Source organism: Mirounga angustirostris, unplaced genomic scaffold (genome assembly GCF_029215605.1).
Source record: "Mirounga angustirostris isolate CCGP_5_RB_7025 unplaced genomic scaffold, mMirAng1.0.hap1 SCAF_10, whole genome shotgun sequence".
NCBI classification, from domain to species: domain Eukaryota; kingdom Metazoa; phylum Chordata; class Mammalia; order Carnivora; family Phocidae; genus Mirounga; species Mirounga angustirostris.
In genome coordinates this window covers 122,561,202-122,574,951 of record NW_026991718.1, presented here as the reverse complement: position 1 = coordinate 122,574,951, position 13,750 = coordinate 122,561,202, and the positions used below count along the sequence as shown (strand labels likewise).

The 13,750-nt window shown below is 40.8% G+C and overlaps 2 protein-coding genes across 5 annotated transcripts in view; one reads left to right on the top strand and one right to left on the bottom strand.

Annotated features, from left to right (window-relative positions):
* GDAP1L1 (ganglioside induced differentiation associated protein 1 like 1) overlaps positions 1 to 1,321 on the bottom strand; it is a 47,997-nt gene extending 46,676 nt beyond the window's left edge. For 3 of the 4 annotated variants that reach the window (XR_010405857.1, XM_054510107.2, XM_045885796.3), the window contains exons 1-2: positions 1,169 to 1,307; positions 693 to 740 (exon numbers count right to left, since the gene is read on the bottom strand). Coding sequence is in view for 1 of the 4 variants with exons in the window: in XM_045885796.3 (XP_045741752.1) it covers positions 693 to 698 (6 nt within the window). In the remaining 3 variants the exon portion in view is untranslated. Of the gene's footprint in view, positions 1 to 692; positions 741 to 1,168 lie in introns of all 4 variants that reach the window. The other variant, XR_006792714.3, reaches the window with a different exon arrangement.
* Positions 1,322 to 1,396: 75 nt separating this feature from the next.
* Positions 1,397 to 13,384, top strand: OSER1 (oxidative stress responsive serine rich 1). The gene is made up of 4 exons (XM_045885799.3): positions 1,397 to 1,547; positions 5,327 to 5,443; positions 8,329 to 8,442; positions 11,822 to 13,384. The coding sequence occupies exons 2-4, from the start codon at positions 5,367 to 5,369 to the stop codon at positions 12,507 to 12,509; spliced, it is 879 nt and encodes a 292-aa protein (XP_045741755.1). The 5' UTR covers positions 1,397 to 1,547; positions 5,327 to 5,366; the 3' UTR covers positions 12,510 to 13,384.
* Positions 13,385 to 13,750: the final 366 nt, after the last annotated feature.

Here is a 13,750-nt window from a genome sequence, read left to right as displayed (position 1 = left end):
GGATCTAACATCTGAGTTCCAGGCATCCTCATCTGTAAACTGTACAAAGTCACAAGAATATTACATGAGAGAACACGCACATTGCTGCCATTATTATTAGCATTATTAGGTTTGATGTTGGAACTTCATAATTAACAGATTTTTTTCATCCCCTGTCAGTTAATGAACCTTTGGCAGGAACAAGGAGAACTTAAAATGTTTTACCCAGGGCCCACTACATGCTTTATGCTTAACATCCTTATACAATGACATGTCGATTCCACTCCCAGACATGGGTCAGGAATTCCAAGGTCTGGCTGTAGTTAAGCTGGACAGACTAAACTATTTCCAGCAGCCTATCTAGTTGGGTGACTATACCTGAGTATCAGGGGGTGGGGATGGGAGGGCCCAGTTTTGGCTTAGGTAACAACCCTCACCCTAGTGTTGGGCCAGAACCAACTCTAGCCAACTCTTCTTTCAATTAAGGAAAGCTATCTTTTCCACAAAGCTCGGAGAAGCACAGCTACTTCAGCAGAATCATTCCCAGTGACGGGGAGGGGCGGGGGGGGGGGAGTTTGCAACTGCTGCACACATCACCCCTTCTCTGCCTTTCATCTGAGCAACTGTCAGAGTCCTACTAATGGAAAGATCCCTTAAAATCACCTAGTTAGGTGAACTGCCCCATAAGCCTTTTTGCAAAATTTAGTGCGTACGTGCATTTCTCCGTGGAGTTCTCACTAGATTTTCCAAGGAGTCCGTGCCTGAAAAAAAAAAAAAAAACGAGATTCGCTGATACAGTCCACTTCCTCACTGAACAGCTGGAGAAACTGTGGCCCGGACAGGTAAAAACAGCCGTCTCAAGTCAGACAGAGGCATTACAGCCATTCCAATTCTGGCCTCATTCATGGCCCTGGCCGTGATTGATAACCTCCCCCGCGTCTCTGCAGGCCAGGAAACGAGGGCTTGCGTCCGAGCTCTGGAGATGGTGCAGGCCGTCCGGTTCCTTCGCACCAAGGAGACTCGGGCCAAGAGCTCAGCGGGGCTCCGGTGCCGCGAAGATTCCCCCACCCCGGCCTCGGCCCCCGGAATTTCCGTTGCCATGGTGACTCCAGGGCGAGCACCAGGCCCAGGGAGGCCTTGGGAAGTGAGGCGGCGGGGCGACTGCGAAGAACAGCCCCTACTCACTCACCTGACAGAGAGGAAGCGGACACGCCCCAAACGCAGGTCCCGAGCGAACCCACGGAGGACCGAGGACTAAGCGAGGAGAATAACAGGAAATGACGTAGACGCACGTGCTTCCGAGAGGGGCGGGTACAGGGCTTTCGAGAGGCAAGGCCGGTGCCCCGCGCCTGCGCAGCCACCGCCTGCCGCGCTGCCGAGTCACTGGGATGGGAGGAGCATGAGCAGGGGGCGGGGCGCGTGGCTGAGTGACGCAGGCGCAGTGCGACTTCGGAGGCGCGGGCTGGCCCCTCCGCGGGTTTGGATCCGGGTCAGTCAGGCGCTGCGATCCGGGAGAGACGATCTGAACTGACGGGACTGGATTCCCGGAGCGCCCCAGCTGCGAGGAGGTGAGTGCCTTGACGTGACGGGGATAGGCCGTGGCATCGCGTTTCGACCTGCCGGCCCGGCCTGGCCTCGGGCGGCTTCTCCCGGGCTCGCCCGCCTCTCGTCGCGTCGTCCCCCGGCGCTGACTGCCTGGGCCGGGCCGGGCCTGGGCCTCTCCGCGCCCCCTCGGCAGCCGCGGCCTGGGTCGGCCCAGGCTCTGCTCTCTTTTCCGTTCCCGCGCCCCCGCGGTCCCCGCCGCGTCCCGCCCCTCCGCCCGCTCCTGCCCGGCTGTTGCTTCCCCTTTTCGCCTTCCTTGGCCGCCCTTTGCCCCTTCCCGCCCTTTCCCTCTTGTTTCCGAGCCCCAGCCTCGTTGGCTGCCTCTTCGGCTCCGCTCCCGCCTTCTCCTGCATCGGCACAACTCCAGCCTCTCATTCTGGCCGGGGGAGCATCCAGCAGAGGCACCTTCCAGCTGGAGACCCTGGACGGGCAGAGCTGGGGCCTTAGACAGCTCTCCACTCCCTGAGTAAACCCCCCCGCCCCCCGATTCTGACCTTTTCTCGTTTAATCGCGACCGATCCAGATTCGGGGGGTGGGGATAGAATTAACGCGGTGCTTTAGCTCTACGTCGAGCGTGTAGGGAGTGAGAAAGTGTGTAGAGAGAGATGTGAATGTGTTTTGGTCTGGGGGCCGATAGTTTCAACCTAGACTTGTTTGTGTCTTAGGGGGTTGCAGGACAGGACTTTCTTTCCCGCACTCCGCGCTTCCTGGGAGGCTGGGAAAGTTTCTAAATAACATTGTGATGACACGCTTACGCGGGGATCCTTTATTGATCGATCTCAGGTCTTTTCAGGGTCCTGGAAATTTGGATCTAGGCTTGAGGTTAAAAGAGGTCATGGTTAAAACTACAAGATATAAATAAGATTGTGACACATGCTATTCGTTGAAACTCAGAGAAAACCAGGAATTTGCCCTTTTGATGGAGGAACTTAGTAGAATTTTACTTGTCATTTTTGAAAAGTTGGGAAAATCCGAGGCAAAGATAAATTGCCCCTTGTGATTTAACTTAGAACAATACAAAGTAACTTCTAATAGGCTTTTAAACTTTCATCTCTTTGGGAATTGTTCCATTTTCAAGAAGTCAGTGCAGTGAAAATGGAAAGAAATGTCTCCACAAATTTAATATTAATGAAAAAGGGCAAACCAATTATATGTTTCCCAGAGTTAGTTGTACAGCTCTTGATCTGAGTGAATGGGAAGCCAGGAATACAGAGGGGCATATTAAGTCTGTTGTAATTACTTACAAAAATGCTCTGATTTAGCTCTTAAGGTCATGTCTAAGACTCGCCTTTTCCCTGGGTTAATATAACAGAGGGAAGATGTGCATAATCAGAATATTGGAAGTCTGAAAATAGTTTAGACAGAACTTCATTCCTAAAGTTTTAGTCTATAGCCAGTTTTTATTTTGGTCTATTTTGGTTTTCAAATAATAGATCTTTTGGTGTGTCAACAAGAATGTTAACTAAGTTTGTATAAACATCTAGAGGTCACCTGCAGTGCAATTAAGTTAGGACTATATAATTAAAAATTACATATCTGGGTGCAAAGCTTCTTAGCACAGTGTTAGGGCAGGAATGAGACTCCAGGTCTTACAGGAATAGGGTTCACAGCCCTAGTATGTGTCAGGTTTATCCTTCTATCCCTAACATCCAGTCTAGTGCTAAAGCACATGGTAGGAATTCTGTAAATATTTGTGGATGGAGTGAATTTCTGTCTATAGAATTCAGCACTGTATATTTAGATGTGATGTGTACTGATTTCCAGAGAGTCCTGGAAAAGGGTTTGTGTAGGGTCTTCAGGGATGGGGAGACTGTCTTCAGATTGTTTAACTCTGTAAGGGCAAATAGTCTGAGCATTTGACTGACTGGTCATAAAGTAATTGAGGAAAACTATAAGCCAAACTTTAGTTCTGCCAGCAGGAAGAATTTGTTTATAATTTACAGTAGCACTCTTTAGGTGCTGTGGAGCTTCAAAAATATTAGGATATGTGATCTTTGCTCACCTCTCCCCCCAGATATATAGGACATTAATGTGTATCTGGGGGAGGATCCCCCTCTAAATCCAAAAGCATTAGAAACCAGCAAAATATGGAATTAATAATGTTTCCTCAAGTTCATGTACTGGTTAAATAAACCAGCAAGATATATGTGGGGAGTGTGATCAGATTTTTTGATTTAAGAAGTTGCAGTAAAAGCTAGCTAAATTCTTTGGAGACTGTTTTCAGTGTTTGCCAGAGAGATCTGCCTAAAATACCTTCTTCTTCATGTAAGTAAATAAATAAATCAAACAAATAGTGTTAATTCCTTGCTTCCTTATTCTGCCACTGGTACTATATGATTACATTATATCAAACATATTATGACACTGTGACCTTTGGAATATTAGAGGTCTCACAATAACCTCAAACTCACCCCTGAAAAATGAGCAGATAAGGAATCAGAGAAGTTAGAAGGGTCCACAGAGAGGCACTGCTCCTTCTGAGAGTGCCTGGCGGGGCGGGGGGAAGGGGGTTAGATGGGGTTAGCAAGTTAGAAATAAGGAAAAGGTAAAGTTAATCCTTTGCTTCCCAAATCCGCCATCTTCTATTTTTTGTTTTACCTTTTTTCTTTCTGAGTCCCTCTGATATGTTCATAGATACTGACTTATTTTTTGTTCAGATTTGATGTTAACTAATTTATTACCTTAGTGAAAACAATCAGGAAACTAGATTTCAAAGGATTTATTGACAGACTTCTCTGCTTCTCTGTTGTGTCTCTTACTGCTTTAATTGGCCCCTGTTTCCCTTTTCTTTGTTTAAATATAAAAACCAAGGTGGAAGAATGGAGAAGTTTCATTAATCAAACTGGTTAAGTGGAGATCATTTAAAGGTGCATCTACAGAAAAATAATTTTTATATATATTTACTTTCCACCTTTTTCTTTTGGGAAGGTTTGTTCTATTTATCTTTTCAAGTTGCATGCATAGTTCATTTATTTTCTATCTTGTATAATAATTAAAAGCTAAAAAAATGAAGGTATCAACCTTATTGGTAAGAGTGTGGAATAATCAGTAATCATTGAAACATATTTGTAATCCTGCTTTAACAATGGTAACATCTTGATATCTGAGTATGAATATTTATGTGAATATTGATATCTGGGTCAGGATTGCTTTAGAGAAATGCTGTCATGTGTCATGAAGTTATACTTAACGGGAAATGTTAGGGTTGGACTACACAAATACTCAGTATCATTTTAAAGGATCAGAGTGTTGTAGGTTGATCTTTTTCCTTTTATTTTTGGTACAAAGGTCATTTTGTCTGTAGGTTTCTAGACCTCTACAAGTGGACAAATTTTTACCCTGTTAAAAGGTATACTTAAACATAGATTTCAGGTGATCTAGTTTCCAAAGCTGTGTAACAGGATATTGGCATCAAGTATTTGGACAGTTTAAATTCTATCATAATAATTAAGATACAGAATTGTTGAATCACTATGTTGTACATCTGAAACTAATATAACATGTCAATTATACTTCAATAAAAAAATCTGTTATAATAAATACATGTTTCTATATCACTTCATTTGTCTTTTCTTAAGAAATAAAACCTACAGTCCCCAACTGCACTGAAAATTTCTTTTAGAAATAGAGATTTGCTTTTTTCCCGCTAACAAGTAGTAATAGTATCAGGAATATAGATTTTAACAAAAGGTATACTTTTGAACCTACCTGTTTTCACTTTACTCATTTTATTTTTATTTTTTAGTATTAACGGCAACATCCATAGTAGTGTAAAAACTTTCACAATGAAATCTGAAGCCAAGGATGGGGAAGAGGAGAGTCTACAAACTGCTTTCAAGAAATTAAGAGTGGATGCATCAGGGTAATTAAATATGTAATATATTATTTGGGAATTGCTTACTAGATTTAAATAGCCCTTTCCCCTGAAGAAGATCTCATTCTCTTCTAAAATTTCTCATTATTCATAAAAGATTAAAATGTTAATAGTGTGGCATTCTACCAAATTGTGCACAGCATTATTTTACTTATAAAAGAAACTCTTAATGTTAAATTTTGAAAAGTAACTCATTTGTACTCCCAAGTTGGGTGTTTTGGTATCCCTTAGTTTTGAGGAGGGTTCCCCACCTCCCTCTTGAATCAGAATTATCAAGCAGTGTCCCATCAGGAATTTCCTCATGCATCTCTAGGGAATCACTGTGTTTTTTTCCCTAAAAGTGAATTGGCTCCATAGAAATCCACAGACATTCTCGATTTCATATGCTCTGATTGCTGAGTCTATCACTATGGAAACCTCTATTCATTAGGGTTCTGTCACTGAGATCAATAATCTTGGACCCTTTAGCCAAACTAATTAGAGCACCTGCAGACCAGCTGCTGTCTGCATGTTAATATTTCGCCCTTTGCAAAATGTTCTGTGCAGGACTCTTTTCATCCCCATTCTTCACCCCAGGACAGAAGAAATCTCAAATCTTTGACAGATACAGGAATATTTCTTTTCATGAATGGAAAATAAACCCTAGAAGCTCAGAGTAGAACACTTCACAACAAGTAATAATCACTGAGATTTATTACTCACTTTCTATGCCCTAGACACTGGCTTAAGTATCTATACACATTATTTAATTCTCACTACCAACTTAGAAGATAGATACTATAGTTATTCCGGTTTACAGATGAGTTAAATCACTTGCTAAAGGTCACATTGGTGAGAAGTGGTAGAGTAAGGATTTGAGCCCAATTTGCCTCCAGAACCTGTGCTCTTAACCATTCCTTTATATGATACCTTGAAGACAACATGAAGAGTTGCACACAGTACTTGGCACATAGTAAAAATTAAATAGTAGTTGTTATAGCTGTTTGTTTATAGCTAGTACTTTTTTTTTTGGTCTACCAGGTGAGAAGATTTATACTAATGGGTTTGCACAGAAACTGTTAATAGTGCTCCCATTTGCTTCCATGATACTACAAATAAATATCTTCTCCTTGCAGTGGCTTTTCTCATATGGTCATATTTGCCATTTAAATTGATCAGTAATTTTTAAGTCATTTTGGGAAATAAAAACAAAGCAGAGAAATAGATAGTTCCAGATTATGGTCACATTCCTTTGTGATTTCTGGTATAGAAATAATTTTTTTAGTCAGGAAAATGCTAGGAATGTGTATACACATACACACACATATACATATAAATCCCTTAATGTATATAAATTCATATGAGTAACTCTTCATACACAGATTTCTTTCCTGGTGTTTTAAGAAGTTGGAACATAAAATTAAGCTATTTCCATACCGCTAAAAATACCTGGAACATTAAAAACAACAACACCTTTGAAGATTTAATATCTGACCATACAAGCTATGGTCAGTTATTGCATCTTTATAGTCTGTGATCTGCTTGGAGTAAAATTGTAGAAAGGGAAGGAGCAGTGGAGAACATTTGAGAAAACTGAGTAAGAGTAGAGGGGGTGAGTCATTACCATGACTAAGCAGAATAAGACTTGTGTAATGTATCATATGGTTCTAGTTGTTTCATATTGTTGCTGATTTACAAATGGGACATCTGAGGTACTGACTCATAAACTAACCAAGCCTTGCCAGGAATTTAGCGTGATCCTGTTCAACAGGTTTCCATTCCCAATGGTATTTGTCTTATCAGGATAAATCTCTATTTATTTATTAGAAAACAACATAATCCTTTTTATCTGATTATAAGATAATACATGCTTATTATAGAAAAATTCACAGAAACAAAAAGGAAGTAAAAATCTCAATTTACCATGCCTGCTATTAACAATCTAGACCATCTATACTTAACACCATACAGTTTTTTGACATAGTTGAGATCATAATATATGTATAGTTGTTTATCTCATTCTGTTTCTCTTAATGTTAAGTTATAAGCATTCTCTTGTGTCATTCAAGTTCTTTGTACACTTAATTTGTAATAAAGTCCTAATATTCCATTGAATAGATGTGTCATTAATATAATGTAGTGTTTTCTATTTTCTACTGGACATTTAGGTTATTCCTGTTACTTTTTATTTTAAATTAATTTCAGTGAGCATCCTTTTACTTAGTAGATTAATGTTTCTTTCTAAAGGATTGTTACTAATACCACAGCATGTATAGTAGGAGCCCAGTGTGTGTGTATATGTATATATTGAAAAGATCTGGAGGGATTTATACCAAAATGTTAATGTTGTAAATCTCTGGGTTGTGAGATTATAGACGTTCATTTTTTCTCTCAAATTTTTTCGTCTTCTTTCCTGGGAAACCTGTATTACTTCTGGAATTTTAAATTGCAAAGATTTAACTTCCAGTAGTATTTCAAGTTTATTAGTTGTCAGAAATACTCATTTTCAAGTTAGAATGAGTCTCCTGAAGTTTTTGCTCCTCAACTTAGTTCTCATGGCTCTGATTTGCCCACATAAAATAAGTGGTCAGTGTCATTAGGGTTCTCTGTGGACGTAAGACCTTATCTGCCCCAGATAAACAGCCTAAAAGTCTATTTATATCCTGCTGCTGGTCATACTTCAGAATTACTCTTTGGCTTATGATTCTGCAACCATGGGCTTTTAGGGATCCCCTAAATTTGGTTTTGGAGGAAAATTTAAAAGGTGAGCAATTTTTTGAGAAACTCAAATGACAGAGAAAGGTATTAATACAAATTGTGTTTGAGTTGGTGAGAGCAGTAAGTTCTCTTCCTTTCAGTTTTCTGTAAGCAGTAAACTTCGTTGTTTTCTTCAGGTCCATAGCATCTCTGTCTGTTGGAGAAGGCACAAATGTCAGAGCATCAGTCAGAACATCAGCAGATGAGACCAAACCGAAAACCTCATGTGCACCTAAAGACAGTTGGCATGGGTAAGAGCTTCTTACTGCAGATGATTTTTATCCCAATACTTTATAAATTACTACTGGACTTTCCTGAGTATCCAGAAAAGAGTATGTTAGATACAGAACCCCAAACCCAATGATTAGAGATGAGCCATTCTTTTCGATTGAGAATACGCTGAGACTTGCTATGTGGCTTGGTTCATAGACAGTTTTTATAAATGTCCTATGTGTGTTTGAGAAGACTGAGTCTTCTCTAATCATTCTTGGGTTTTTTTATGTCTCTTAAATCAAGCTTTTAAATGTATTATTTGAATCTTTTTTCAATCTATCAGTAATTGAGAGATGTATGTTGAAATCTTCCCTATGGGAGTGAATTTGTTTGTTTTCCCTTTAAGTTCCATATTTTAATTTTATGTATTTTGAAGCCATTTTGTTAGGTTTATACAGTCTAGGTTCATACCAGTTTAGACTGTTTTCTTCCTAATGAATTGATATTTTTAATGATGTAAGTGACATTCTTAATTCCTCATAATGGCTCTTGTCTTAAAGTCTGTTTTTTCCAAATTGATATAATTAATCCAGTTGTCTTTTGGTTGGTATTTGCCTGTTGTATTTTTTTTTATCTTTTATTTTCAACCATTGTGTGTTTTAAAATTTTAGATGTGTCTCATAAATATATATGGCTTATTTTGTTTTATTCATTCTGATAATTTTTTAAACTGAGTTCAGTGCATTTACATTTATTTTGATTATTGATTGATATATTTAGACTTGTTTCTAGCATTTTACTTTATGCTATTTGTCCTACTTCTTTGTGTTTGTTATTTGTTTTTTTACTCTTCCTACCTTCCCTCTTCTTCTCCCTCATTTTAAAAAATGGTTTGAAATGGGTTTGTTTGTTTTTTTTTGCCCCCCACCACTTTTCCTTCTATTGGCTTGGAAATTATATGCTGTGTTTCTATTCTTTTAGTAGTTAGCCTTGAAATTCCACTGTACTGCTTATTAACAAAGACAAAAGTTAATCCAGTGACCCTTGAACTACACGAGGGTTAGGGGTGCTAACCTCTGTGCAGGTCAAAAATCCATATATAACTTTTGACTTCCCCAGACTTTACTACTAGTAGCCCACTGTTGACCAGAAGCCTTACAGATACCATAAATAGTCAATTAACACATATTTTATATGTTTTATGTATTATATAGTGTATTCTTACAATAAGATAGAAAAAACATTAAGAAAATTGGGAAGAAAAATTACATTTGTAAGTACTGTAGAAAATCCACGCATGTAAGCGGGCCCTTCAAACCCTTCTTGTTCAAGCATCAGCGGTATTTTAACCCTCCGTACAATCTTTTTACTTAGACCTCCTGACTTCCATGTGTAGTTGCCCAATATTTTAGTTTTCTCGCTCATTATTTAAATAAACAGTGTTTGTCTATCTCATTTACAATTTCTTTGCTCACCATTCTTGCATCTCAGACCTTCCATATACGATGCATCGCCTTTCTTTCTTCCTGAAGTACTTTCTTCAGAAATTCCTTTAGCAAAGGTCTGTTGTTAGTAAATAGGGTCTCTTGTAGAACTCCCCATAGAATGAATTTGAATGATGCCCCCTCCTTGTATAACATCATGTTCTATTGTAAATATACTTTGATTTATCTGAAAATGTCTTTGTTTCATCCTTGTTCTTGAAAGATACACCTGATTTAATATGCCTGAGGTCCTGGTTCTAGATTGAGTTATTTTCTCATAGCTCTGGAAGATACTCATTGTCTTCTGGCTTCATTATTGATGTTGAAAAGTCTACCCTTACTGTTCTTCTTTTTGGGAATAATCTGTCTAGTCTCTGGCTGTTTTTAAGATGTTCCGGTTTTGGAGAATCTGCAGTTTTGCTACAGTGGGTCTAGATGTGGATTGCTCTTTATTTGTCCTGTTTCAGGGTGCTGCCTCTATCTGTAGATCTCTTTCATCAATTCAGAAAATTTATCAGCCCTTATCTCTTCAAAAATCACTTGTCCTCCATGCTCTATATTCTTTCCTTGGGAAACTCCAGATTTCTTATTCTATTTTACATATTTTTTTAACTTTTACATTTTTCCAAGTTTCCTCCAAGTCTCTGTACTCACCTTTTAGGTCAGGGGGAGGCAAACTTTTTTGTAAAGGGCCAGATGGTAAATATTTTAGGCTTTGGAGGCCAAGAGGTGAGATTCAAGGATATTATGTAGGTATGTATATAGGCGAGAAAATTCCTGCCCTGCCCCATTTGCCTGATGCATGCCATTCTGGCCGGTGGACACATTTTGTGTTCAGTTGCTTGGTTTCGGGATGAAATGATTAGCCAGGTGGAGGGGGGGGTGGGTGGCAGTACTGGAGTCAGTTTTACCCTGTGCCCCAATGGCACCCAGATGCCAGCGTGCCCTTCTTTCCTCCAGAGAGCCCTGCACAAGCCAGACTCTTGAACTGAGATTCCACCCCTCAGGTGCTGGCAGTTGCTGACAGCAGAGCCCCAGCCTGTGGATGGGACCAGCGTGGGACCACTGCAGTGGTGTGACACATCTGCTGGCCAGGAAGGCAGGCACAGGGAGGCTCACAGTGCTAGCCCCCAGGAGCAGTCCCTGTGGGCTGTATGAAAACAGCCAGTTTGGACCCACAGACTGCAACTGGCTGAACTGTGTTACAGATAATTCAGATTTATCTTCCAGTTCAGGATTTCTTTCCTTAGCTCTATTCTGCTGCTTGGCCCAGCCATTTAATTTAATGTCAAATACAGTTGTTGTTGTTGTTTTTAAAGTTCTTTTTATTTCTGTTTTCAGTTTTGCTTGGCAGTTTTGAGTCTCTCTCTCTTTTTCTTATTTCCTTTGCTCAGCTCTTTTATTTATTTAAATGTTTTATTAAAAGTTATGTAGAGCGTCTGTAATTCCCAATATCCATAAAAACTTGAGGGAGTCTGAATTTATTTGTCAGCTGTTACTAGTGGTAGAAATGAATCTTAAGCCTGCTGCTCTGTGTGGCAATCATGACATCATGACATAGTGGCCATTGGCATCATTAGCCACAAACAGTGGTATGGAAGCTGCTATGTTCGGAGCACAGAGCACAACAGTTGGGCTTTACAGCATCAAGTGGTTTGGGGCGGGCACGTTCTGCACCCAATGTTTGGCCCAAGAAATGCAATTAGAACCTCCCCTTTACCTCTCCTGTTTCTATAGCTTGTTAATAAGGAGATGTTGAAGTTTTTGAGATGCAGACTTAGGCAGCTTGAAAACAGAGGTAGGCACATCTCTTTGGGGGAAACTTAGGACCTCAGACTCAAGAGGAGAGGAAGTAAATTTCCAGCTATCACAAAGAATCTGCTTAGGACAGCTGTGTGTCCCAACATCTTTTTGTGCACTGTTTTCCTCTTAGGTCTACAAGGAAGTCTTCACGAGGAGCAGTAAGAACCCAGCGTCGTCGACGTTCTAAGTCTCCTGTCCTTCATCCTCCAAAGTTTATACATTGCAGTACAATAGCTTCTTCTTCCAGCAGCCAGCTCAAGCACAAAAGCCAGACTGACTCCCCTGATAGCAGCAGTGGGCTGGGAATTTCCACCCCTAAAGAGTTCACTGCAGGAGAATGCTCTACTTCTCTCGATACTAATCACACAGGGGCAGTCGTTGAGCCTTTGAGAACTTCGGTTCCCAGGCTCCCATCAGAGAGTAAGAAGGAAGACTCCTCTGATGCTACCCAAGTCTCCCAAGCAAGTCTCAAGGCCAATGATCTCTCTGACTTTCGATCCGTTTCCAGGCTAAACCAGGGCAAGCCATGTGCATGCATAGGCAAGGAGTGCCAGTGTAAGAGATGGCATGATATGGAAGTGTATTCCTTTTCAGGCCTGCAGAGTGTCCCTCCCTTGGCCCCAGAACGAAGATCCATGCTTGAGGACTACTCTCAGTCGCTCCACACCAGAACTCTGTCTGGCTCCCCCCGCTCCTGTTCTGAGCAAGCTCGAGTCTATGTGGATGATGTGACCATTGAGGACCTGTCAGGCTACATGGAATATTACTTGTATATTCCCAAGAAAATGTCCCACATGGCAGAAATGATGTACACCTGATAGCAAGAAGCTAAGTAATATGCTTTAAACCAATGAAGGGTTGTCAGAGAGATTTAGTTAATGGCAGACCTTGCGGCCACGTTATGTGAGAAGACATCTCCTTCTGCTCACTGTGCTTGCAATAAAAACTTTTCTTGGCATCTCCGTTCATCTTCGTTCTTTAAACTCACTCTCTGCGTTCTTACATACGCACCAAAGCAAGCAGATCAAAGGAAAATAAATCCCTCTTCTTTAGAAAAAGTTTCTGGGAGTTGAAGAAACCATAACTACTTGACTGGGAGCGATGGGTATATGGTAAAAGGCTTTGTAAAGCAGGGCATTTTTCAGATCTGTTTAAGATTTGTTGGCCCGGGAAAATGAAACGTTTTGTAACTGGACTGAACATTCGTCATGCTGCAGTTGCCAGCCCAGAATCTTAGAAGTTCTATGACTGCTTTGAAGCGTCTCTGATTTAACACAAGCTTATTGTGTCTTTCAGGGTTCCTTATGTTATTGTTAAGCCAGAAATCGAAGGTTTAGATTCAGTGTGAATAAACTAGCTGGCCTGCCCTATATTGTTTGAAAGAATCATCAACCATCACCAAACAAACCCCTGCTGGCACTTGGTGTGTGAAGTTTCTCGGGTCAGAAGCAGCGAGGAGCGGGCTGCTTTGGTTGGAAGGAGGGGGTGTAATATTTGAAACCAGCGTGCGTCTTCTCCATCTGTGGCATTTTAACACACGTGGCATGTTTCAGTCCGTTGTGATGTAGATCTCATGCCCCAGTTTCAAATGTTCTGGATGGATAGTATCTCTGCACTGCCCTCCCGCCCCAGCCAACCCAACACAGAATTTTATACATGCTGTATCTTGCATTTCTGGTTGGCCATCCAAAAATTCCCTCCAAAGTGTGGTGGAGGAAAAAAAAAATCTCTCCTCTGTTTCAGCTGGAGGACAAATCCCGGTCTTTTTCAGGTGGCTCCAGAGTGAGTTTTACACAGACCACGTAACGTATTTCAATTCAGACCATCATCCTAAGTGTTCCCATCAAATTCAGTGAAAACTTGTCCCACCGTGTTAATGTCATGTTAACAGAAAGTTTAACTTTTATTTAGATGACAAAATAAGCTTTAATTCTCTACTAAAACATCCCACTTACTGGAGTTGGTTCATGACAGTGGGGTCTGGGCTTCCCACGTAATGTGATTTGTACTTGGGAGAGGTGGGAAGGGTATTCCCGGGAAAAGCCCTGAACATAAGTAG

What these genes read in the sequence shown, in the direction of transcription:
- OSER1 (XM_045885799.3), top strand. Translation starts at nt 5,367, where the DNA reads ATGAAATCTGAAGCCAAGGATGGGGAAGAGGAGAGTCTACAAACTGCT. An exon ending in TTAAGAGTGGATGCATCAGG is followed by an intron (nt 5,444 to 8,328) that starts GTAATTAAATAT and finishes TGTTTTCTTCAG; the next exon opens with GTCCATAGCATCTCTGTCTG. An exon ending in CCTAAAGACAGTTGGCATGG is followed by an intron (nt 8,443 to 11,821) that starts GTAAGAGCTTCT and finishes TTTTCCTCTTAG; the next exon opens with GTCTACAAGGAAGTCTTCAC.